Source organism: Eptatretus burgeri, chromosome 11 (assembly GCF_056783735.1).
Source record: "Eptatretus burgeri isolate ZD-2024b chromosome 11, Ebu_testis_v1, whole genome shotgun sequence".
Classification (NCBI taxonomy): Eukaryota; Metazoa; Chordata; class Myxini; order Myxiniformes; family Myxinidae; genus Eptatretus; species Eptatretus burgeri.
Genome location: NC_140971.1, coordinates 84783694 through 84809757, shown reverse-complemented (window position 1 = coordinate 84809757; position 26064 = coordinate 84783694). Strand labels below are relative to the sequence as shown.

General features: G+C 44.5%; 1 protein-coding gene across 1 annotated transcript; it reads left to right on the top strand.

Moving 5' to 3' along the window:
• Window positions 1-26013, top strand: STOML2 (stomatin like 2). Its single transcript, XM_085847232.1, has 10 exons — window positions 1-140; window positions 5499-5633; window positions 8741-8840; window positions 10070-10128; window positions 11759-11860; window positions 14207-14341; window positions 16826-16970; window positions 24846-24925; window positions 25093-25221; window positions 25307-26013. The coding sequence occupies exons 1-10, from the start codon at window positions 105-107 to the stop codon at window positions 25400-25402; spliced, it is 1017 nt and encodes a 338-aa protein (XP_085703358.1). The 5' UTR covers window positions 1-104; the 3' UTR covers window positions 25403-26013.
• Window positions 26014-26064: the final 51 nt, after the last annotated feature.

Sequence of the window (26064 nt, the reverse complement as noted above, 5' to 3'; positions counted from 1 at the left end):
CATTGCGCCCAAGGTTTCGGAACTAGTCCGTTTCGTCACTTCCGGGTCACCGTGAAAACGTGAAGGATCTAGTCCGTTACGTCACTTCCGGGTCACCGTGAAAAATGTTTCCTCGCGTGTTCTCCCAGCGCGGTCTCAGGGTGAGTGCGTGGGACGTCCCGCTTGCTTCGAGACTTCGGGACTTCGGAATCCCTTGTTTATTTATGTGTTTTACGGTCTCTGGTTATCCCGGATTCCCAAAAATGTTCGGCGGTTGCGTCCGGTTTTGGTATTTACCGAATCACCGATGTCGTCGATTGATCGACGGTCTGTGCATCGTCCGGCCACTTGATTTGTGCTCGAGCCGAACTTTCAACATTGTCAGGTGCGTTTTCACCTCGACGTCAGGGTTTTAGTTCACTGTCGGAGTTTAAAATTGGATGTGGTTGTCATGGAAACGTTTGGCCATAATGTCGATGTTCCTCGTGTCCGCTCCGGTTACTCCACCATGCCCCCCCCCCATCCCCCTGTCCATATTAATCTCAAGATGTCACAAAACCCCCCAAAAAGTCATTCACAACTAGAACGTCACTCGGTCGAGCACACACCTCCACCAGGTGGACTGGTTTCACGTTTTGTATCCCACCGACAGGCCGGATCTGGATTCGGACCTGCAACAAAATCAGATCTGCTTGTTCTTATCACCGAACGGACTCATTCATCTGGTTTTGTGACAACTCGTCCAAAACTTTTTCTTTTTCAGATACGCTGCTCACAGACAGACAGAGCGGGGGTGAAAACATCATCTCCGTTCGCTCTTGGAGTCGGAGGTAGTTGCCCATCAAGACAACTGATTTGTACCATTTCCAACAAACTAGAACTTCCTTTGGAAAACGAAACTATGGACCAAAGTTTTATGGAATTTTCTTGAATTGATCCTTCGGCAAACTATTTGTGTTAACAGCTTGAAACACGATCTCAAAAGTTTATTATTCGAGAGGAACACAACAAGTTGATGTGCAGTGGTGGCCTGAAAAAGTATTCAGCCCCCTCCAAAGTTCTCACATTTTGATGTCACCTGAGCTTATTTCATGATACCGTCAAATCAAACTTCAACATGTGTTTAGAGTCTTCACAAACTACTCCGAAGTGATGAAGCGACCACCCAGATCAGGTCACCCATCAGCCTGGTGTTGGCTTAGTGGTTAGAGTGTTGGCTTGGGATCCTACGGTCCTGAGTTCAAGCCCCGTTGGCCGCTGAATTAAGAAAATACACCAGGAGGTTGACTCAGCCTGTCATCCTTCCGAGGTTGGTAAAATGAGCACCAGTGTACTGGTAAGGGGGACACTGCATCAGTGGCATAACCGCGTCCCAACCAATGATGCAACCAGCAGCCACAGGCTGCACTCGATAGAGAGAGAGGTCACCCATCCAAACACAGCAGCCGGCAAGCAGGAAACTGGTTTGGGACGTCACTGTCAATCCAACAATGACTTTGAAAGACCTGCAAGGCTCTCTGTCGGACGTAGATGACGGTCAGTGTTCATGAATCAACAACATCCTGTTTCCTTCACAAAGCTGGCATCTACGGACAGGTAGCAAGAAAGAAGCCATTACTGAAACGGACGCATCTCAAAGCTCGTGTGTTGTTTGGGAAAAGTAATGATACTGCAGACATGGAGAAATGTTTCGTGGTCACACAAGAAGAAGAAAATTGAACTTTTTGATCTCGATTAAAAATTTTACGTCTGGCGCAAGTCTAAACCCTGCACATCACCCAGTCAATACCATCCTTACTGTAAAGCATGGTGGTGGCAGCATCATGTTGTCGGTGTGCTTTTCATCAGCATGGTGGTGGCAAGTTTGGCGGGATAGAAAGGATGTATTGCACACAATAAAGGATAGAAAGGATAGAAGGTAAGTGATAGACGGTGCAAAGTACAGGAGAATCCTTGATGAAAACCTGCTCGAGTCAGCCATGAATCTGAAACTGGGTAGGAGATTCACATTTCAACAGGACAATGATCTGAAGTACAAAGCTAAATCCACACACGAGTGGCTGAATCGGAAGAAAATGTTCTTGAGTGACCCGGTCAACGTCCTGACTTGAACCCAATTGAACATTTAAATGGCGAGACTTGAAGATTGCGGTCCATCGACGATCCCCGTCAAACTTGGTAGAACTAGAGCAATTTTCACGTGAAGAATGAGCAAAGATTTCACCATCTCACTGTACCAAGCTGGTGGAGACCCACCCACAAAGACTCAGGGCAGTCATTGCTGCAAAAGGTGTTTCTACCAAGTACTGACCTAACGGGGTGAATACTTTCACAATCGGTGAATATTGATTTGTACATGTTCTTAGCAGGTATTCCGGACATGTATCCTCCTTCTACTATAACAGTGTTTAGTTTGATCTCTTTACTTGTGAATAAAGTTAATTTGGTTCACCCTCGTGCACCCTTGTGGGGGAGTGGTCCACCTTCGGTGGCGGAGGTAATTAATCGGTCGAAGTGCGTGCCTGTCCTGTAAAAAAAGTTAGTTTTAAATGCCGATAACTTTTTTTTCTTTTCAGTTCGATGATGATGAGATTGGCATTATTAGAAAAGAATAACTCAGAACTTTTGTTTTGACGAGATTTTGTTCTAAAATGTCTTATTGACTGCAATAGCGTGATTTGTCTTTAGATATCTCTCCACTATGAACACTGTTCTTCAATACGGAACTTTAGAAATGATGTAATCTGCCCCAGAATGCTCAGCATGCATGCGCAGCAACGCCGAGCAGTGGGGGTCATCGGGGCAACTGAACGTATATTGTGTGCAAGATGAGGATTGGTCCCTAAAATGCCCCACAAAGCATCCAAAAAAAAAGCCGAAAATACTTCGAAACTCACCGTCAAGAAAGGGGTGTGCCTCTGCACAACAAAAGAGTTGTTGAACCTTCTGAACACACCCAAAAAGCTGATGGTCTGCAGCTCCCTGTACTGCAAACTGCTGAGGCCATGTGGATCGGTGCAAGACCCAGAGGTTAATAGACAGGCGTGCTCTACCCAAACCTTCGACCATCACTGCCATTGAACCGACTTTCAACCTTTGTGGGATTACCTTGTGTGAACACGGCAGGCTTGGTGATTCATTTAACGGAGTCTGCAATCAGAAGGCTGAGATCAACATTCAACATTCATTTTCATGAATTGATCGATAAAATCAGAACCTTTTTTGTGTTGTTCTTTCGAATCCAACAAGCACTTAAAACGGTCCCATTTTTATGCGACAAACATATACATGTTCTGTTCGGACATCATAAAGTGTCCGTGTGTTTTCAGTGGAAACATATTTATATCGGTGTCTTGGAATTGTACGCATTCGGGGATTTAAGACGATGTTATAGTGAGGTCGAAAGATTGTACACATGTATGTACAATATGTTGTAAGTCATCTCCCCAGATTGGCCCAGCTGTTTCCGATTCGAAAATGATCAGATGTACACACGTACAAGTATACAGAGAATTCCCTTCTTTTAATTTGGCAAGAAACATCTGCTCCTCTTGCTTTGCTACAGTATGTTGATCCATTTACAGAGGGAACTGCACCTTCGCAGGGAGGGGGCAGGGGGTTGTGCCTCTGACCTGACCCTGGATACCCCCAGCACATCGACAAACTTTGGTAGAGATTGACTCTGATTTTCAGAAGTGCACACATACAGAGAACTGCCTTATTAGTCTCCGACTGGCTTCACCGGACGGGACTATAACTTTGCTCTCCATCCGTCTGTCTGTCCATCCGTCCATCTGTCAGTCCCACCTGTAGTTTTTCAGACTTTTTTTTCCCCATACCCTTTAAAATATTCAATTAAAACTTGGTCCATGGCTTTATTATGATAAGTTACGGAACAAGTTTGAGTTTCAGAGCATTTTGTCAATTTTTCAGAGTTACGGCCTTTTTGAACTTGGAAAATATCACGTTGGTTCGGGGACATGTATTGCAAAGCAATTCTTGCTCTTGTTTTATGTAGTGGGATGGCAACTCGTTTTCCTCCACTCTCACAAATTACATTAACCTGCACCACCAAAGGTGGAGGAGGTTATGTTTTCATCCCTTTCTGTCTGTGTTTGTTACTTGGTGAAATTTTTTTTGCCAAGAATGTTGGTCTGTAGCATTTGTCTGTCTGTCTGTTTGTCACATGATTTTGGCTATAGTTTTCAAGCAATCGTTTTGAATATTTTTGTGTGTGTAGGTGACTGGCCAAGGACAGCAATGCTAAATTTTGGTGACGATCCAAACCTGGATCGGGATCAGAGAATTTTTTTTTTTAAGTGATTCTTCACCATTGAGAGACAGGATCAAAAACGATATGTACCACAATATCTCAAAAGGTTATGGAAGGATTCACACGAAACTTGGTGCACAGGTTGCGAGTGCCACAAGGAAGAATTGATTCGATTTTGATGAAGATCTAAATTCAGATCTGGATACGAGAATTATTTCATTTCTAACGGATTCTTCACCGTTGAGAGATGGGGATAAAAACGATATTGCATGATATCTCAAAAAGTTGTGGACACATTCGGATGAAACTTGGTGGACAGGTTGGGTGTGTGACGAGGACCAATTGATTCGATTTTAGTGAAGATCTGAGTCCGGATCCGAGAATTTTTCATGTGATTCTTCACCATTGAAAAATAAGGCCAAAAACAATATATAGCACGATATCTCTAAAAGTTGTGTCTTAACGACTAAGATAAAAAAGATAAAACGACTTGTGACAAAACGAGATGGAAGAATTGGTTAGGTGACAAGAGCAGGCCGATTCGATTTTGGTTAATGTCTGGATTCAGATCCAACCTTTAAGTGCATCCAAAATGTATACTATTCAGTGTGGCGGAGGTATGTGCTCCACCGAGTGCCGTTCTGTTTCACCAAGTTGTCACTCGATGAGTGATTTTTCATTTGTTTGTTTGTCTGTTTGTGTCTGTGTACAGGATATCTCAAAAAGTTGCGGTCGGATCCGGATGAAATTTTGTGAACGGGTTCGGTGTGTGATAAGGATGAACTTATTAGATTTTGGTGAAATGCGGATCTGGATCCGACGACGAGAATATTAAAGTGATTCTTCACTATTGAGAGATAGGGCCAAAAACGATACATAACACGATATCTCAAAAAGTTGTGGACGGATGTGGACGAAACTTGGAAAACAGGTTGGGTGGGTGACCACGACAAATTGATTCAATTTAGGTGAAGATCCGAATCCGGATTTGGATATGAGAATTATTTAATTTTCAAAGTGTTTCTTCACGATTGAGAGGTCGGGCCAAAAACTATATAGCATGATATTTCAAAAATGTATTGATTCGGCCCGATATGTTCTCGTAGATCTGGCATTTTGTGGCGGAGGTATGTGCTCTACCAAGTGCCCTTCTAATTTAAAGTGGGATTGATGTGGGTCAATGGCATCTGTAATTTATTTGATTAACTGATTGCCCCTTCTCTTTGACCTACTCCCATCATCGCAGGCATCGGTGCCACTTTTGGCAAGTCACATGCGTGCAGCCTCAAGTCTGCCCATGAACACGGTGTTGTTGTTTGTCCCGCAGCAGGAGGCCTGGGTGGTGGAGCGCATGGGCCGTTTCCATCGAATCCTTGAACCGGTGAATTACCGCTGAGATTTTGATGTCTGGGATTTTGCTTTTAAGTCCATGGCATCATTCGGTTGCTTTTGTCAAAGTGATTAAAATGAATTGGCTGTGCCTGGAATGGGTTTCAGTGTAGAGGAGTAGCAGCTGAAACCCGAATCCTATCCAGGTTCCTCTTGATGACTCTATCATTGCTCTTTGCTTAATCAGATTCCTTCTGATGACTCCAATGCAGTATTTGGTCTTTCATCTAATGATACATGAGCCTTTCTTGTTTTCAATATCATTTGTTTAATCTTGATGTACTGTTGTGGGAATGACTTGTAGGGGCTAATTTAGCCTAGAATGATAGGTTAGTTATCTCCCATATTGCATTCTATTCGGATAAGTATGAGATAATTTAATTGTAATATGAGATGTGCGTTGTTTTATGTTTCAAAAGATGCTGTCGACCAACCCCCAATATTTGTGTCCAAAATGGTCATCCCTGGAAATACCTTTTTAATTTTCTTACTTTTAGAATCTGTCTTTTTTTGTGCTTTAAAACGTTCTGACATGCCATTAGGCACGAGTTTAGGTGGAAAAAGCCGACCAAAACTGAGAAGGGGACCATCTGAGTTACAGGTCAGTGAAGGATGCCGCACCCGTAAACTGGGCCCCAGACCCATAGCAGCTAGTGGGGAGGGGCTAAGTGTATCAACAAAGTGGGTGAGGGCAGAAACTGGTTTAAGCTGTGGGGTGGCAGCAAATGCCTGGGAACTTCACTGGAAAATAGTTTCCCCCTTAACTGGCTCCTTTCGTTTCTGCGGTCTGCGCCACGCCCCACCCAGGAAGCCACGTCCATTCTTTTATTCGTGCCAGGATCGGGCTGCGGCCCAAATTGTTCCTTTGCCTGCTCCTTTCTCCATCAGCGGGTCAAGCTGTGTCCTGCTGGTCACAGCCAAAATATTTTAGTCTTGTCTGACTCTCTTTCTTATCTATCTCCTGTGGTATGAAAGAAGCCTTAAGATTAGATATTAAGGTGTCCGTTTGTTTGTTTGTTTGATCCATGCACGTGTATCGGTAAGTATTAAGGGATGATTATTTGTTTATGATTGATTCCTTCTCCATGTATTCCTGCCCTGTGTCCTTCGATTGCACTTCAAAATTACTTGGTCTCCGAGTGCATTCAGGTGGTTCTGATCACGATTGCAATTATTGTGCAAGTCCATTAATGGACAAATTGGATTTTGGTGTTTAGCACACATAGCGAGGCCGTGCCATACGTTTAACGACTCTGCTTGGTCATTGTTCGAGATCGGATGCACGGCACCGATAAGCGCTGTGCATCTACTGACTAAGTGGACCCATTCGGCATGGTATTGTGGTGCAGACAGGTGATCCATCCTGGGATGACAGAAATCAGTCGGCTGCCAAGACCGCTTTGACACGGTATGCTGGAATTCTAGCCAGGCAACCGGCCAAGGCCAAACCTGACGATTTGAACAGTACCTTTTCCTCTATCTTAATTTCATGTTGTCTCTGCTCCTGACCATGAAAAAAGTCATTGAATGAGATTTTTAAACTTAGAAATTTCTTCCACGATTCGTTGTGTGGCAGGGTGATGCAGAGGTTTAAGCTGTTTGCCCTGATTATAAACTGTGATTGGTGCTTTGTTGGTGCATCACAAAGAGTATCACCAGTCGGTTAGGCATTAAGCTGGGTGTCTAATGAGACAGAGAGAAAGGGAGAGAGATAGACACACACAAGAGGGGGTTGATGAAGATTGAAAAGATGCAGAGGGACCGTTGGATGCATGGAGGGGCGGATAGGATAGGGCGTGGGGTGGGATGGAGTGGCAGATGGGGTGCGGGACGGGATGTAAATGCGGATGGGGCGCGGGACGGGTTGGAGGCGTGGATGGGATGGAGGTGCGGATGGGGCATGGGACGGGATGGAGGCGCCGATGGGGCGCGGGACGGGATGGAGGTGCGGATGGGGAATGGGACGGGATGGAGTCGCCGATGGGGCGCGGGAGGGGATGGAGGCGCGGATGGGGCGTGAGACAGGATGGAGGTGCGGATGGGGCTCGGGACGGGATGGAGGCGCGGATGGGGCTCGGGACGGGATGGAGGCGCGGATGGGGCTCGGGACGGGATGGAGGCGCGGATGGGGCTCGGGACGGGATGGAGGCGCGGATGGGGCTCGGGATGGGATGGAGGCACAGATGGGACGCGGGGCGGGATGGAGGCGCGGATGGGGCGCGGGACGGGATGGAGGCGCGGATCGGGCGCGGGACGGGATGGAGGCGCGGATGGGGCGCGGGACGGGATGGAGGCGCGGATGGGGCTCGGGACGGGATGGAGGCGCGGATGGGGCTCGGGACGGGATGGAGGCGCGGATGGGGCTCGGGACGGGATGGAGGCGCGGATGGGGCTCGGGACGGGATGGAGGCGCGGACGGGGCTCGGGACGGGATGGAGGCGCGGATGGGGCTCGGGACGGGATGGAGGCGCGGATGGGGCTCGGGACGGGATGGAGGCGCGGATGGGGCTCGGGACGGGATGGAGGCGCGGATGGGGCGTGGGACGGGATGGAGGCGCCGATGGGGAATGGGACGGGATGGAGTCGCCGATGGGGCGCAGTAGGGGATGGAGGCACGGATGGGGCGCGGGACGGGATAGAGGTGCGGATGGGGCGCGGGACGGGATGGAGGCATGGAGAGGTCGAGGTGAGGGATGGAGGAACGGAGAGGTCGAGGTGAAGAATGGAGGCCACAGAGAGGTCGAGGTGAAGAATGGAGGCACAGAATGTGGGGTGGATGAGATGAGGGGTTTGGGGGGGAAAGAGAAGAAGAGTGGGGTTGAGAGAGAAAGGGTGGTAAGATGAGGGGGGGAAGGGGGAGGAGAGAGAGAGAGATATAGATATTGGGTTATTGTTTGGGGCGGAGATGGATCTGGAGGGGTAGACGAAGACATATTAGTAGTTTCTGCAAAATCAGGAACGCATCATTCAAAATTGTTCTGAAGCCTGCATTACATTTTTAAAATCAAGTGAAATTTTGTCCATTCTGTGTAGAATTTTACAAATTAAGGATTTTCTCTGAATTCCATAAATATATTTCTTTGCTTCACCGTTCCACAGGGTTTGAATGTTCTTTTACCTGTGGTTGATCGAGTCAAATATGTTCAGAGCCTAAAGGAAATAGTCATCGATATCCCAGAACAGACTGCAATCAGTTTGGGTGAGTTTGCTCATGTTAAGCTTGTGATGCAAGCCTTGATGATGGGCAACTTCGAGAAACTCGATGAGAATGAAATGTGATGAATTGTACCTATCCTTTACTTAAGTGATAAAATTATCACATTGTTGCAATGTATATAATGTATACATAAAGATAGTTATTGTGTCACAACAATTGCATTACAATGAGACCTGGTGGGCCTAATTTAGGAAAGGCGTTTAGCGAGCGTCTTGCTAAAACACGCCTAGAGCCTTTTGACAAAAAGATCGTTGTATGAAACACAGCTCACCACCCAAAAAAAAAAAAAAAACAATTTACGAATGAGGTAAACATCCGATTAGTTGTGCACGCTTCAACATCCGATTAGTTGTGCACGCTTCAACATCCGATTAGTTGTGCACGCCTAAACAGCCGATTAGTTGTGCGTGCTTGAAGACCCCTTAATATCCCAAGACCAATTGGAGCCGACCCCCAATATCCTTATGACCCTCAATCACCTTTAAGACCCTTAAGGCTCCCCAAAACCCTGAAGACCCTTTATAACCCTCAGGTCCTTTAAGACACTTAATACCCCGAAGAACCTTCAGACCCCAAAGACACCTTAGACCCTTTATAACCCAAATTCCCCGAAGACTCTTTCGACCTTTAAGACCCCTAAGACCCTTTATAACCCTTTTTACACGTTTAGACCTTGAATACCCTTTTGGACCCAAAGATCCTATAGACCCCTAAGACCTTCTGTCTGATGGCCTTTTGGGGTAACACTTGAGGGTCACCAGCCATAATTAAAATGCCCTCCATTGGTAAACCACCTCAGTACCAAGTTAATAGGGCACAACATTTAATTAATTAATTTTCTTTGTCTCTTTTTTTTTTTTTTTCTTTGTTTCATCTTGGTTGGTCGCATAGCGAAAAGTTCCACGTGGCATATAAAAAGTCCCACTTGGCAAAGACAAAAGTCCCACATGGCCAGGGTCCGACAGTATATTGATTAGGTTCACCTGATGTGTATAACCTTTGTGATTAGGTTTGGATCGCACTTAAGGTGATTGGCGATTTACTTTGAACGGGTGATCGTCGCACGATTAGCGTTTCTACACACGTGTCTAACTGTTAAACTCCTTTCACCTTTCGTAAATTTGGCCCTGTAGGTTTTATTTTAAAACACCTTGTTAATGCCTGACAGTGATGCCCAATGTCTGTCTCATGATGTGCCTTTCTTTACCCAGACAATGTGACTTTGTCGATCGATGGTGTGCTATACCTTCGTATTCTGGACCCATACAATGTGAGTTTTTTATTTTTTCATTGAGTTGTATCTCCATAATTTAGCTGTAATGGAATTTAAACGGAATCGTTGGAGTGACAACATTTTAAGCCGTTTCCTAATATGTTTCAGTACGTTTGTGCATTTCCTGTTGTGTTTGTAGATCTGTTATTAAAGATGCATTCTTGAGAAATGAGTCATAACTGCCTTATTCCTGTAAGAATGTAAAGGGTTATACACAGTTTAAGGCTTTTGATGGAGTTTGAAAAACAAAGGATGCAACACTCACATCGAGATGTCAAGGTGTAGGGTAATAAACAAACTTTTTTTTTTAACGGGCACAATATTTTACGTCCTTGTGGTGTTGGCCAGACAAATTTTTTGGCCTAAGTCTTTCATGAATCAGCTGGTCAGGCCTGACACTCGACTAAGTGGTTGGGGCAGGAATTTGTAATTTGTTCAGGATGCCGCCAATAACTCGTCCACTCCACTCGAAGAACACAGTTGCATCTTTAACGTCCACCAACGAATGCCTGCAGATGCAGATGGGACGCCAGTTTAACGTCCATCTGAAGGATGGCACACACATTGATGAATCACCCTACCTGTGAAACACCATGATGACAGTTTATAGCTGGGTCGGGATTCAAACCTAGGCTATAGACATCTTCGAGGTGAGTGTGTGTCCTCGACGTCATCCTGTCAGCCTTGAAATAGAGATATAATGATGACTAGAAGAAGAAGAAAAAGAAAAATCACAAACTTATTTTGAAGTTCAGACTTGTTACAACAAGAAAAATGTGGTTTTTGCTCCTGTCTTATCAACTTGATGTTGTTCTAACATGTATAGCTAACTATGCAATGTCCTATTTGTAGTTCTTGCAGTAGCATAACTACCTTTATCTCTCAGAAATGAGAGATACCATCTTGGTAGGGTAGCATGCTCTTTCTTATTATAGGAATAAATGTGGCTGGAATAGTTCAGAGGTAACGTACTCACCTGTGAAGTGTCGAGTCTGGGTTAAACTCCCAACCCGACTGTAAACCATCAACTTGGAGCTTTGTGGGAAGAGCGATGCATCATTGAGTATATCGACTGTCCGGTAGACGTTAAGCTGGGCCCCTGTCTCCTAGCTTTTGCTGGCAGATGTTAAAGATCCGACAGCGTTTTTGCATTTGAGTATGCCATTGTGTGCCCACACTCTGGCCAAATTCCAAATTCCTGCCGTGACCTATAGCAGGCACTGCAAGAGATGCACCCCCAGAAATTATGCAATCAGCTGCCAGGAGCTGTGCATTATTGACCAAGAAGAAACTTTATCAAAGACAAGAATCTGCAAACATTTATATATTTGATCCTGTGTGTCCCTCCGATTGGCATTTTATAGGTATGGTCTGTAATTGCGGTTCAGTCGATCTTGCTGCTGTGAGTGTGGTTGAACATGACATTGATGGCAAATGTAGTTTCCCAAAGCCGCACATCAACATTGGGTTGTTTTTGTTTTCTCTCAGAGTTAGGAACCCAGCCCTTTACTTCTCTCCACGTCATCCAGTCTCGCTCGTAGTGGATGTTGTACTAGACATTGGAAAAATGATTTTTTGGTCGAATTTCAAATATCCTGAAATACTTGCTTTATTTTTCACTCATTAGGCCAGCTATGGCGTGGAGGATCCAGAGTATGCGGTCACACAGCTTGCGCAAACCACAATGCGCTCAGAGCTGGGAAAGATTGCACTCGACTCGGTGTTCAAGGTGCTGTTTGGTGTCAAGGACTTTGCTCTCTATAGCCCACGTTGTCCAGTCTCGCTTGTAGTACAAATTACTTTTGATAACCAGGATTTTGTTGCTTTTCTAACAGCACCCACTCCTTATGTCGCTCCAGTCATGTGGCTTTTCTGCTGAATTGGAAAGCCAACATATTGTTGCGAATTCGCGCCCGCCGGCGTGCGAATGACCGCGTGTAGCCAAAAGCGGCTGCCTCGCCCACCGGAACGGACAATTCAGTCGTGACCCTCCGGGAACTACCGCCCAGAGCCAGTCATGGGTGGGGATTTAACCTCACCACGATCCTGCCAATTGCCCACCCGCGCAGGATAGGGTTTCTCGCCAAATTCGACCTACCTAAGTACCTGCGCGAGTGGTCGACCGGGCGATCGTACCACGCCACAGGCCGACTCCGGACACGAACCGCTTAATCGGTCCGTTCCGTGTTATCGGGATAACCGAGCGGAGTTATCGTCGGCCTCGACGGTTCCGATTAATTATCGGGCGTATTAAACCCACTATCAATCCCTTACGTGATGCAAGATGGAGATTCAATACAAGGAAAAGAGGAAACGAAACGGGAAAACAGTTCACACAATGCACATTTATTTCACACACACAGAAGGCATGTATATACAGCCATACAATCATGCAACAAAAGCAAATGCAAGGGAAAGAGTTACACCCGAATAAAAGGGGCAATGAACAGGCACAGACACTTAGGCAGTTCTACTTATTGGACATGGCGCCACAGCATGCATTCAACCCGAAAGAAAGAAAGCCACCCTCATGGGCAAGGAGGCAGACTGGTCCGTAGACCAAATGTACGTGGATCCTGGAGGATCTGCCAGGTCCACGAGACCGGGAAGGTCTTACCCGCGTCCTCGTGATGCGATAGTGGACAAGCCGCAATGTTCGCGCAGCTGCGCCCCGACTCCGTGCCCCTGGCGTGGTCGGCGAGCCCTCTCCGGCGTTTTCTGCGCGAGCGGTTTTGTTGGCACCATGTTTAGGGTGGGGGAGGAACGCCCCCCCCCAGCACTATCTCAGCGCGGATGGGGGGGGGGGAAATCGCTGATGCTCAGGGAGAGGGGAATGGCTGGCTGGCTTGGACCTTGCGACGAGACGAGTGACCCCCACACCGCAAACTTGTTGCCGACCGCTGTCTTCCCTTGACTTGAACTTGAACTCGACCAGCCGCCTGCAACCGAACCGCGCGAACTCCAACTCCGTCCAACTTCCCTGCAACTCCTCGCGAGTCGCCTTGTGCTCTCATCTTTATCGGCCTCAGGAGGAGCCTATATGCAAATATTCGGTTCAAAACGCGATTGGAGGCGAGGCCACGCCACCCTCTGTTCAGCCATTGGTGGGGCAAAAAGGGGGCGTGAAGCATTCCTGATCCGCTTTTCGGGGCGAAAGGAACGCATTCACAGCGGGTTCGGAGGCGGGGCTCCACTACCCGATGCTCGGTCATTGGACGGATGAAAAGGGGGTGTGAAGCATTCCTGATCCGCTTTTTGAAGCGAAAGGAATGCATTCACAGCCCATGGCACGACGTGTGGTAGAAAGGCGGAGGTGGTGGGAGTTTGGTTGTTGGCGGGCGTCGTTTGAGAATGGTCGTGAAGCGACGTTTGCGGGATGGAGTTGTGGAGGTAAAGAGGCGAAGCTGGTGGTGTTTGAGTTGTTGGCGGGCGTCGTTTGAGAATGGTGGTGAAGCGATGTTTGCGGGATGGAGTTGTGGAGGTAAAGAGGCGAAGGTGGTGATGTTTGAGTTGTTGGGGGATTAATGCTCGAAAATAACAACAGAGAAAGAAAAATGGCGAACTCAAAGCGTCGCAGCCCGGATGAATCACACATATTCCCTCTATACAACGGGTTTGGCTAACTACACATGAACTTACCGATATATCTCAACCGAGGACTCTTTCTGATGTAATGCAAATTTCCACAACCGTAACAATATTATTATCGGTATACAGTGGGTATTTTTCTATATATATATATATATATATATATATATATATATATATATATATATATATATATATATATATATAAAACTTACTTTTCCCCTGACCTTCATTAATCCAGTCTTTAATTAAGGGATTTATCTCTCCCATTATTGTCGATTGTTTCAGATCCCTGTTCATTATATGTGAAAATTAACAGTGGCAAATGAAGGAAAACATATTGTAAATTACTGTGCGATGGTCTCGATGCAAGGTGACTTGGGTTAAGAAAGGAAAATAATGTGCATCATGGAAAATTTGAAGTCATTGTTTTTGTAGAGCAAGTTGTTTTTGTTTTTGTTTTTAACATATGCTTCCACTTTTGTAGGAGCGAGAATCTTTGAATGCAAACATTGTTCAGGCAATAAATGAGGCATCGGACATGTGGGGCATCAGGTGCCTTCGTTATGAAATAAAGGACATCCAGCTTCCGGAACGTGTTCGTGATGCCATGCAGATGCAGGTAAAGACACTTGGACACTTGGTGGCAGTTTGAGTAACCAAATCAAGTTTTGGAGGTTGTCTAACTTGATCTTGTGGATGACTTGCATCTTGTCTCATCATCACTATCAGTTGAGTAAACACTGAAATATCGTGGGGTTGGGGGGGGGGGGAAGAGGAGGTTACATTCCTGAATTAAAGTGTTGTGAAATCCCAAACCGCTGAAGTTAATACTTCTAACTCATGGAAAAAATAGGGTTAGGTTCCTGGACTTAGAGAAAATGTAGAGGAAGGTGTGCGGCAGCCAAAAATATACATATCATAATTGAAACTACAACATCACTCGGTAGAGCACATACCTCCGCCAGGCTGAAGAGTTTACGTTTTGTATCCCACTGATGGGCCAAATTTGGATTCGGACCTGAACCAAAATCTAATCGGCATGTTATCGTCACCTCCCCAATTTGAGATATCGTGCTAAATATTGTTTTTCGCCCCATCTCTTAATGGTGAGCAATCATTTAATAATTCTAGTATCTGAATCTAGATCGTCACCAAAATCGAATCATTGCATCCTTGTCACAAACCCAACCTCCACCAATATTTATCTGAATCCTTTCTTAACCCTTTGATATATCATGTTCAGACAAATAAACAGGGTGAATACATGGTCTTCATCCACCTTCGAGAGTAAAGGTAATAATTGTGTAAAGCAAATATAAACAAGAAAAAAAAAAATCAGAGATTGCAGACCCTTGCCAGGACTTCTTTTGAGTGGTGTATTTTTTATTTATAGGTTTTCAGGTAAATCCAATCTGGCTGCCAAACCATGTGACCTATGACATCATATGTGTGAACCTTTTGTTCCTCATGGATAGGCGGTCATACATCTTAAGTTTCACCTCTGAACGCCACTTCAGAGAAGATTTTTGAAGGTTTATTATTTTTTTTAAACAATATGGCTGCCGACTCACGTGACCGATGACGTCATCATTTTTTTCTGTGTACCATTTTATCCCGAGATGACCCTCAATTTTCATACTAATTGGATGGAGCATTCTATATATGCAAGTATGACGTCATAATGAAGGCACCTATGATGACATAAAAATCACTCTCATTCCCCATTAAGGAGTACTTGCCACGTGCCAAGTTTCAATTTTTTCCTTGGTGCGGTTTCAGAGATAGAGGTCCAAAGTTTTTCCATTTTTCCAATATGGCTGCCACACCACGTTACCTATGATGTCATAAATCTCATTAAAACATTCTCCATGAGTAATTGCACCAATGCTGAAAATTTCGTCTCAATCCGACAAGCGGTTATGGAGAAAAACAGGAATGTTCTGTGCGGACAAACAAACAAGAAGTAGATTACGTGCAGAACACGACACTTGCAAAATCCATAAAACAAATTTGACCTCAAAAATAATTACTGGTTGAATTCAATGACCAAATATGCAACTCCTCTTCAAATGTCAAGTGAATCGAATGAAAATTGACAATTTTAGAAATTTGGCCTGTGTTGACCTTTTGGCCTATGTGGACCTCCAAATAATTGGTGGTTGAATTCAGTGACCTGATTTGCAAATCCTCTTCAAATTTCAAGTCAAGCGGATGAAAATTGAGGATTTTAGAAACAGCACCTTAGTTGTGGAACTTTGGCCTATGTTGACCTTTTACTCCATGCTGATCTCAAAAATAATTGGCTGGTTTTATCCAGTGACCTGAAATATAAATCCTCTTCAAATTTCAAGTCAATCGGATGAAAATTGACAATTTTAGAAATTCGGCCAATGTTGACCTTTTTGCCTGTGTGGACCTCCAAAATAATTGGCTCGTTGAATTTAGTGACCTGAAATATAATTCCTCTTCAAATTTCAAGTCAATCGGATGAAAATTGAGGATTTTAGAAATAACACCGTAGTTGTTGACCTTTTCACCTTTTGACCTCAAACAATAGGCTTCTTCCTTTTGACAAACTCTACCATGTAGCAAAGTTTTGTGAAGATCGGTTTAAAATTGTGACCTGTAGGTGACAAACAGTCAGACAGACAGACAGAATAACAAAATCGACTGACCAATATACTTTAAAAATCTTCAATTTTGCAAGTAACAAACAAACAGAGAAGTGGACCCAAATGCAATACCCTCTCCTCTGGCGAGGGTAAAAATAAGACTTTTACCTTTAAATGTTTAAAATAATAATAATAATAATTTACAGTCCTGCTTGGACAGGAAGGTACGGGATGGCATCGTCTTCCAGAATAATCCGGTCTCGTCAGTGTTAAAGACCTGATTGGACATAAATCCCTTCGCCTTGTGCTGTGGTGGGTACTTCTCCCATACGAAATTATACCCACGCGATAACGAAATAGGTATAACCAAAAAGTTGCCTACGATTGGTTAAAATTGTGAAAGTGAAATCTGCGATATTTAAGGATTTACTGTATAGTAAAAGGAAATCTCTAATGACATAACCGAAGACAACCACATCTCACTATCTTAGGTAGAGGCCGAGCGGCGCAAACGTGCAGTGGTTTTGGAGTCTGAAGGTGTTCGGGAATCTGAGGTCAACAAAGCAGAGGGCATGAAACGTTCACAGGTCTTGCTCTCTGAGGGCGAGCGTACCAAACAGATCAACTTTGCAGAAGGTAAGATTTCTTTCTTTGCTGTCTTTTTCCATAACTATATCTACCGTCTGTAAACGTGAGTTTATTTATTTATTTGATTTTTCTCCTATAGTGTTCAATTCATTTTTCTCATGTGTAGTCCTATTACATTGCAGATTGTAGATGAAGCAAGGCAGCTGTCTCGAGAAAGTGGTTGTGTGATGATCTCACACATTGCCATGCATGAATAATAAATGTAAGGAGGGTCCTAATATTGTTGTGGTACCGGGTTCGGTGGCGAAGACGACCGCTCGATGGAGCAGTTGGGCCATCTCCCACCGAACACCGGAATTGAAGGACGTAACCTTCGGATAACTCCGAAGGCCATGGGTCCCTTAGTGGACCGTGGACACCAATATTTCGACGGCGTGGGGTATGGTTGTCTCATTCCAATTTACCTAAGTACCCACGCCATCTAACTATCGGTGAAGCCACACCCTTGGCCGCTTTGTCCGAGCCGAGTCGCTGTTCCGACTCGGATCCGGCGTAACCGAGCGGGGATTACCAAAGCCTGCCGGATCAAATGAACAATTTACGGCACAAACGGCCTCCCTATTTCTCAATCCCGAACCATACTGGGTCAATGATAGAAACGACAGGCAACGAGCTGGTACATTTAACAGGGGTTTATTTACAATAATCGGGAAGGGAGACACAGAGCAGACTTAATCACTAATATGCCGAAAATGTACAATCGAATCACTTAAACAGTTCTACTTACAGAACAGTTCACCCGTGGGGAACAGTTCTGGCCCAAGTCTTTTTCTGTAACGAGCTGACCAGGCTTGACAATAGACTGGCAGGAACTTATGATTTAGCCAGAATGCTGGTGATAACTCGCCGACTCTTCATGGAAGGCATCGTGGGATGTTTAATGTCTATCACCGCCCACAGTACTGGCAGATAGGTCCGTGAGGAGGATTTGTATGACGTGCAAATCTAAGAATTCAGACTGAAGTTACTGAGATACTGTACTCTGTGTAATACATTTTATTCTATTATGTCTGTCAATGATGTTTTGAGAGACTTCCCTGCTTTTCCTTTGAAATAATTTTTTTTTGTATACATAGTCAAGGCTCATGGAAGAGCTATAATTAGTACACTGAACGGACCAGGACAAAAGGAGCAGTTGAGAGAGGGGAAACACCAACAGCAGAGTTGAAGGCCAAGATAGAGGTAGACTTGGACAAACAATGGGTGTTGAGGTGAGAATGCAGGAGAGGATGTGTAGGGTGGGCCAGATGGATACAGAAGGAAACTCTTAGGAGGGAAACTGGAAATTTTGAAGGAGGAGGGATTGGGGTCTGGGGAGGGGGGTAATGAGGGTAGAAAAGATCATGGTTTTGATTGGGGATGATCTGAGATTGTGGTGAACAGCTATCTTGAAAACCTGAAAAGAAGAATGCGATTGAAGAGAATGTGGAATTTGGTTCCACAGGCAGGAGAAAAAAGGAACGAATGAGTGGAGTTGAGCAGTAATCCTGGATTTCGTTAGTTTAACTAGAAGGGGGTTGGTGGTGGACCATGTGTGTCCCACATAAACCTGGAGGGTGGGGGACAAAGCACAGAAAGAGCATAGGGTCCAAGACCAGAAAGGAGATGGTAGAAGACAGAGAGACTACCGACATGTCTGCAATGTGGAAGTGATAACTGGTGTGGGGGGGTGGGAATGCAGGAGAGGATGCGTAGGGTGGGCCAGATGGATACAGAAGGAAACTCTTAGGAGGGAAACTGGAAATTCGGAGGGAAACCTATAGACTCAGCTTCATCGCGAGAGATTCCAATAATCACGTAAGCCTTGGTTTCCATGGCGTCACGCTGAGAAAGGTGCGAGACAGGGGAGCCAGCCCAGATTGGAGAGTGCTACTCCATCAAGCTGCAGATGAAGGTCTTGTAGGTGGAAAGAAGTTCAGGTGTGCCAAGGAAGGACTTTGTATGACGGAGGATGCCTCGTCGGTGGCTGGCTTTGGAGGACAACTTGGAAATGTGGTTTGCCGAAGAAAGATCATGGCTAATAGTGAGACCCAAGAGTTTGAATGATTGAACTTCCTCAAGGGGATTGTTAAGAAAATAGATCGGAGGGGTTTGCCAGATTATCTTTTTGGAGAGAGATAGTGAGATTTGTCAGGATTGAAAGATGTCACAGATCTCAAGGTTCTTTGATTGATAAATATCCAATTAGTAGTTGGGCTTAGTCCAGTCTTGAGCTTATTGAAAAGATGAGTGATACACAAACACATCAACACAGCAATGCACACAGCAATGCACACAGCAAATCAAACGGCGATTGACTCCTCTCTCTCTTCTGCTTTCTCACTTCGATAATTAATCAGCTCAGTAAATATTTCCGAAAGCTCCTTCCTCTTGAAAATCACTCGTAATTATGAAACTGTTTTATATCTACTGTAGATGGAGCCAGAAACTGCTCGTTACTGCGAGATGGCTCCATATCCCGAAGTAGCCAGAAAATCCCCGAACATTCATGATCTTTCCCCAAGCTGTGAAAAGTAACTATCATTGACACTTTTTACCTTTTTACTCCACAAGACATTTAAAATTATTGCCGAGCCTCAACTATCATTGCAAAGCCCTATATCACCAACATTTTCTTCCGTATCGAATCATAGCTAAATGAAAGTCAACATTATACAAAACGTTGTACACCGCCTAACATGAGTCGTTCGTAAAGAATTGGTGAGGTCACTCTGACCACATCTCATTTTTGTGCAGCATTACCAATACACTCAATCTGCGCAACCTCAAACTTGAATAAAACCCTTTTACGAAAGGATATGTTCAGTTATAAATGGTGAACTTTTGTTGTATAATCATCAAAGATGAAAACTAGAGCATCACTCGGTAGAGCGCATACCTCTGCCAGGCTGAACAGTATACATTTTGTTACCCACGGATCGGCCAGATCCCACTGGTCGACCTTAATGATCAAAATCTAATTTGCTTGGTCATGTCACCTAACCAACTCATTCACCTAATTTTGTCATCTGTCCTTAAAATTTTGAGATGTTATGCTACATATAGTTTTTAGCCCTAGCTCTCAATGTTGAAGAATCACTTCAAATAATTCTCGTATCCTGATCCGGATCCGAATATTCACCAAAATCTAAGCGATTCGTCCTTGTCACTCACCCATCCTGTCCACTAAGTTTTTTTTTTATTTTTTATTTTTTTTTGTCCGAATATGTCTAACTTTTTGATATATCCTGCTCACAGACAAACAAACAAACAGACAGACGGGTGAAAACGTAACCTTTCTCCACCTTTGGTGGTGGAGGTAATTACTTAGTAGCCGATTTTTGATTGAGGTTTTATTTTTCAAATGGTCGTCCTTCAAAAATCGGGTGTCTATTCACCGTCATTTTTTTGTGGGGCTTAGGAAAGTCGGCGGAGCTTATGGAAAGTGGGAGTGGCGTAGGAAAGTGGGAGTGACGTAGGAAAGTAGGCGTGGCTTATGGAAAGTGGGCGTGGCTTATGAAAAATATTGTGGCTCAGGAGGTGTGGTCAAGCAAGAGCATTGAGAGAAGTTTATCGGGTTTTGTGTGTGTGTGTGTGTGTGTGTGTGTGTGTGTGTGTGTGTGTGTGTGTGTGTGTGTGTGTGTGTGTGTGTGTGTGTGTGTGCGCAACGCTTGGCTCCACAGCACAAACCAGCAAACCGATAATAATTTATTTATTTACTGAAAACTATTCCCCACCCACACACCACCTCCAATTATTTATTTATTTTCCGAAAACATTTCCCCACCCACACACCACCTCCAATTATTTATTTATTTTCCAAAATCGATTCCACGATCCACACACCACCTTTATTTATTTATTTATTTACCGAAAACGATTCCACCACCCACACACCACCTCAAATTATTTATCTATTTACCGAAAACGATTCCACGATCCACACACCACCTTTAATTATTTATTTATTTACCATTTCGGATTCTCCTCCCGACACACCACCTCCAATTATTGGATTCGTTATATGCGAGATAACCCTTATTGTCGGGTTGTGTGTGTGTGTGTGTGTGTGTGTGTGTGTGTGTGTGTGTGTGTGTGTGTGTGTGTGTGTGTGTGTGTGTGTGTGTGTGTGTGTGTGTGTGTGTGTGTGTGTCTGCAACGCGAGGCTCCACAGCACAAACCAGCAAACCCATAATTTATTTATTTACCGAAAACTATTCCCCACCCACACACCACCTCCAATTATTTATTTATTTCCTGAAAACGTTTCCCCAGCCACACACCACCTCCAATTATTTATTTATTTACCGAAAACGATTCCACGATCCACACACCACCTTTAATTATTTATTTATTTACCATTTCGGATTCTCCTTCCGACACACCACCTCCAATTATTGGATTCGTTATATGCGAGATAACCCTTATTGTCGGGTTTTCTGTGTATGTGTGTGTGTGTGTGTGTGTGTGTGTGTGTGTGTGTGTGTGTGTGTGTGTGTGTGTGTGTGTGTGTGTGTGTGTGTGTGTGTGTGTGTGTGTGTGTGTGTGTGTGTGTGTGTGTGTGTGTCTGTGTCTGCAACGCGAGGCTCCACAGCACAAACCAGCAAACCCATAATTTATTTATTTACCGAAAACTATTCCCCAGCCACACATCACCTCCAATTATTTATTTATTTACCGAAAACGATTCCACGATCCACACACCTTTAATTATTCATTTATTTACCGAAAACAATTCCACCACGCACACCACCTGCAATTATTTATTTATTTACTGAAAACTATTCCCCACCCACACACCACCTCCAATTATTTATTTATTCACCGAAAAGTATTCCCCACCCACACACCACCTCCAATTATTTATTTATTTGCCGAAAACGTTTCCCCACCCACACACCACCTCCAATTATTTATTTATTTTCCGAAAACGATTCCACGATCCACACACCACCTTTAATCATTTCGTTATTTACCAAAAACGATTCCACCAACCACACCCAACCTCCAATTATTTATTTATTTACTATTTTGGATTCTCCTCCTGACACACCACCTCCAATTATTGGATTCGCTATATATGCTAGATATCCCTTATTGTCGGGTTGTGTGTGTGTGTGTGTGTGTGTGTGTGTGTGTGTGTGTGTGTGTGTGTGTGTGTGTGTGTGTGTGTGTGTGTGTGTGTGTGTGTGTGTGTGTGTGTGTGTGTGTGTGTGTGTGCGCGCGCGCGTTCAACGCAAGGCTCCACAGCATGAACCAGCGAACCGATTTCGATGAAACTTTGCCAACAGGCGGTATATATACTGGGAATATATTTATTTAGTGAAAACGATTCCACGACCCACACACCACCTCCAATTATTTATTTATTTACCGAAAACGATTCCCCACCCACATCGCCACCTCCATTTATTTATTTATTTTCCGTAAACGATTCCACGATCCACACACCACCTTCAGTTATTTATTTATTTACCGAAAACAATTCCATGACCCACACACCACCTCCAATTATTTATTTATTTTCCGAAAATGATTCCACGACCCACACACCACCTCCAATTATTTATTATTTAAAGTGGGAGTGGTGTCGGAAAGTGGGCGTGGCTTATGAAAAGTATTGTGTGGCTCAGGAGGTGTGGTCAAACAAGAGCATTGAGAGAAGTTTATCAGGGTGTGTGTGTGTGTGTGTGTGTGTGTGTGTGTGTGTGTGTGTGTGTGTGTGTGTGTGTGTGTGTGTGTGTGTGTGTGTGTGTGTGTGTGTGTGTGTGTGTGTGTGTGTGTGTGTTTGCAACGTGAGGCTCCACAGCACAAACCAGCAAACCGATTACGTTTCAAATGGTAGTCCTTCAAAAATAGGGTGTCTATTTACTGTCATTTTTTATGAGGAGTGCCAGTTGGCAAAATATGCAATAGGAAAAATCTTGCCAGGCAGAGGAACAATTGTATGTGAACCAATACGTCGTGGCAATGAATCTTCGTCGGTGGATCAGTCAGAATGAAATGCATCGTATCCAGCGCATCAATCCTAGCGAATCCCTCGTCGCCTACTGGCTTGTAAACTGTCATTCCAGTGTTTCACAGACTGGGTGATTCATCAATGTGTGTGACATCCCTCAGATGAACATTAAACTGGGTATCCTGTCTGCTGGCATTAGTTGGTGGATGTTAAAGATCTCACTGTGTCGTTTTTTAATACAGAGCTGAGGCTCGTAGAAGAGCTAGAACATTGAACAGATAAGGAAGCAACAGAACAAAAGGAACAATAGAGAGAGGGTGGGGCACTAATAGCAGGGTTGAAAGACAAAGTTGAGGGAGACTTGAACAAATAATGGGTGTGGGCAGGGAAGGATGCATGAGGTGGACAAGATTGATACAGAAGCAAACTCTCAGGAAGGAAAAACTGGAAATTTGGAAGGAGGTGGGCTTAGGGTGGAGGGGGATAGGGGATAGACAAGATCATTGGTTTGGAAGGGGGATGATCTGAGATGGTGGTGAACAGCTTGAAGACTTGAAGACTTGGAGGGAAAATGGAGATTAAAGAGAATGTGGAAAAAAATAAATAAGAGGAACAAATGAGTTGAGATGAGCAGTAATTTTAGATGATGCATCGTGTGCGCACTGCAGACACCTGGGAGGGGTCAAAGCATGGAAAGGGTTTTGTGAAGAATAGGTGAGATTAGGGCGAGGCGCTATCTGAATATTATCGGCTCTTTTTGACTGAAAAAATATCATCAATGCGATGCTACATTTTTCAAACCGTCAATGTATCAGCATGTCTGATCATGGAAAAAGTGGTGTGAGGTATCATAAACGGAAGATTTTGAGACATATTTTCATTGATTTAGTAAGCATATCGATATGAAGGACTCATTTTATCATAACATGGTCGTCCTTGTGAAAAAAAAAGATGTACACAACACCATTCTCTCTCGCCTTTCATGCGAAAACTTCATTCCATCTCAGTTGCCTGTTCTCTCCTGCCTCATCATCATTGTCCTCCATTGAGGATCCTGAGGCTCTGCCTGAGGAGGAGGGTGGGGGGGGGCGGTGGTGGGGGGACTATTTGCACAGGTACAATCACCAAATCTGAACTCCGACTCAGACGCTGTGCAGGAGAGCTTTTATCAAGATGGCGAAGCACTCATACAAAAGTGCTGCACCATGGCAGCTCACAAACATTTTGCACTGAGAGCGACAAACACCATGATCAAACACAACACATATCCCCCTCTCCCCCCCACCTCCACATCATCGCAGTCAATGCGCATTTCATCCCCCCATGCACCCATCATCAACAACGAAAAATACTTTATTGAAATAGATGAGTACGGGACAGGTTGAATGTTGGAATTTGGGATTATGTACATGTCCAAAGAGGCCTAGCCGAGTGCTCGCCGTAATGCCTGAATGATGGACTTTTCCGAACAGTATGATCTGAATTCCGGGCGATCGGTCGAGCCGACTCTACTGCTCCATCTGGTGGTCGTGCTCGCGGCTGACGTCCTGGCAATACAACAGACACAGGCAGTCGGTTCTGTAGGAGAGAATAGAGGGATGAAGAAATGCAAGTGAGCATTCTGCTCAGATTTGGGGATGATAACCAGGTGTGGGATTCTGGGAGAACCCCTTCAACATGGAAATGTTATGGAGCGACTGGGGGACAGCAGGGTGAGACCAGCATGGTAAGAAATGAGGACACAAAAAGAGAGTCCACCAACCTGCCTGTGGGAGGCGAGAAGCAGACCTTGGGACTCGGCCTCCTGCCGAAATGTGGCATCGATGCGGAGAGCCTCCAAGGCAATCTCCCGCTTTCTTTCCTTGGCTTCTTGATGCTTTCTCCCCAGATTTTCTTCCTTGACAATATTTATGTCTTCCATCCAGGTGAAGCCATGGCTATTACAACGAAAGCAATTGCAAAGTCCGAAGCCATCAACAGGATAGCTGAAGCGCTTTCACATGAGGTAATTACTCCAGCCTCTGTTGCTACATCACTGCTTTGACTCACTCACCATTTGATTATGTTTTCCTTAATTTTCCTTTTGCTGCTGCCACCATATATCAAGCACCATAGACCCCCCTTTTCAGGATAATTTTATGGTTGCATTCTTTGCAAATGTGATCTTTTCAGAGAGGTAGCTCGGCAGCAACTCTCAGTGTTGCAGAACAGTATGTAAACGCATTTGCAAACCTGGCAAAGGAGACGAACACTTTGCTGCTTCCAACCAATGCAGGAGATGTCCAAAGTATGGTGACACAGGTAAGACTCGTCCTTTTTTTTGTTGTTGTTGTTGTTCAACTCTGTGTCCTTAATATAATTTATCTCTCGGATGTCACCATGCCAGGCCCTGGCCATCTACAAACAGCTGGACAAAAAGCATGTAATGGCGGCACAGAACCCTCCACTGGAAGAAAGTAAATGCATGGATAAAAGCTCGTAGCCATGACTCCCAGCACGGCCCTCTCCCCTTTCCTCCTTCCTCCTGGGGTGTACAAAAGGATCTGCCTCGAGCAGCCTTGGCCCTTTGTGCCTGGGTCCCTAACCTTGGATGCTCGCTGGGAGCCAGGGTTTTTAGACAGTGAGAGGAATGTTGTTAATTGTTGGAGTTATGAATGATTAATTAAGCCGTTAAAACATATTCCTAAGCACAGTCTCAACGTTTAGGTCTTTCTTTGAATTCTGATGAATACTTAGATGCCGATATGCATCGTTGTTCTGATAAGCAAGATGTGGCTTTATGTGAAGTTGAGTATAAACTTCTCCCAAAGTTGTCATTTTCAAAGTGAGAACAAAATTCACTGATTGATTGTAACACATTTAAGAGTGGAAACATCATATTTTACTCTTTTTCTTTTGTTTTGTTTTTTTCTGTAAACTTTATATGAGTTTTTCACAATCAGGCTCTGTGGTGAATGTGCGATGGTGAAAAGCTGCTCGATTTAGCATGTTGGAGCACAATGTTGAATGGAACCAAAATGCTAATCACTGCGAGTTTTCTCACATTCATACTGTTTGCAGGGAATCAAACCGAATAAAGTGTTTTCGCGACCACTTCATTTTTCCACCTGTGCATATGACTATCACAATGTTTGATCAGCTCGA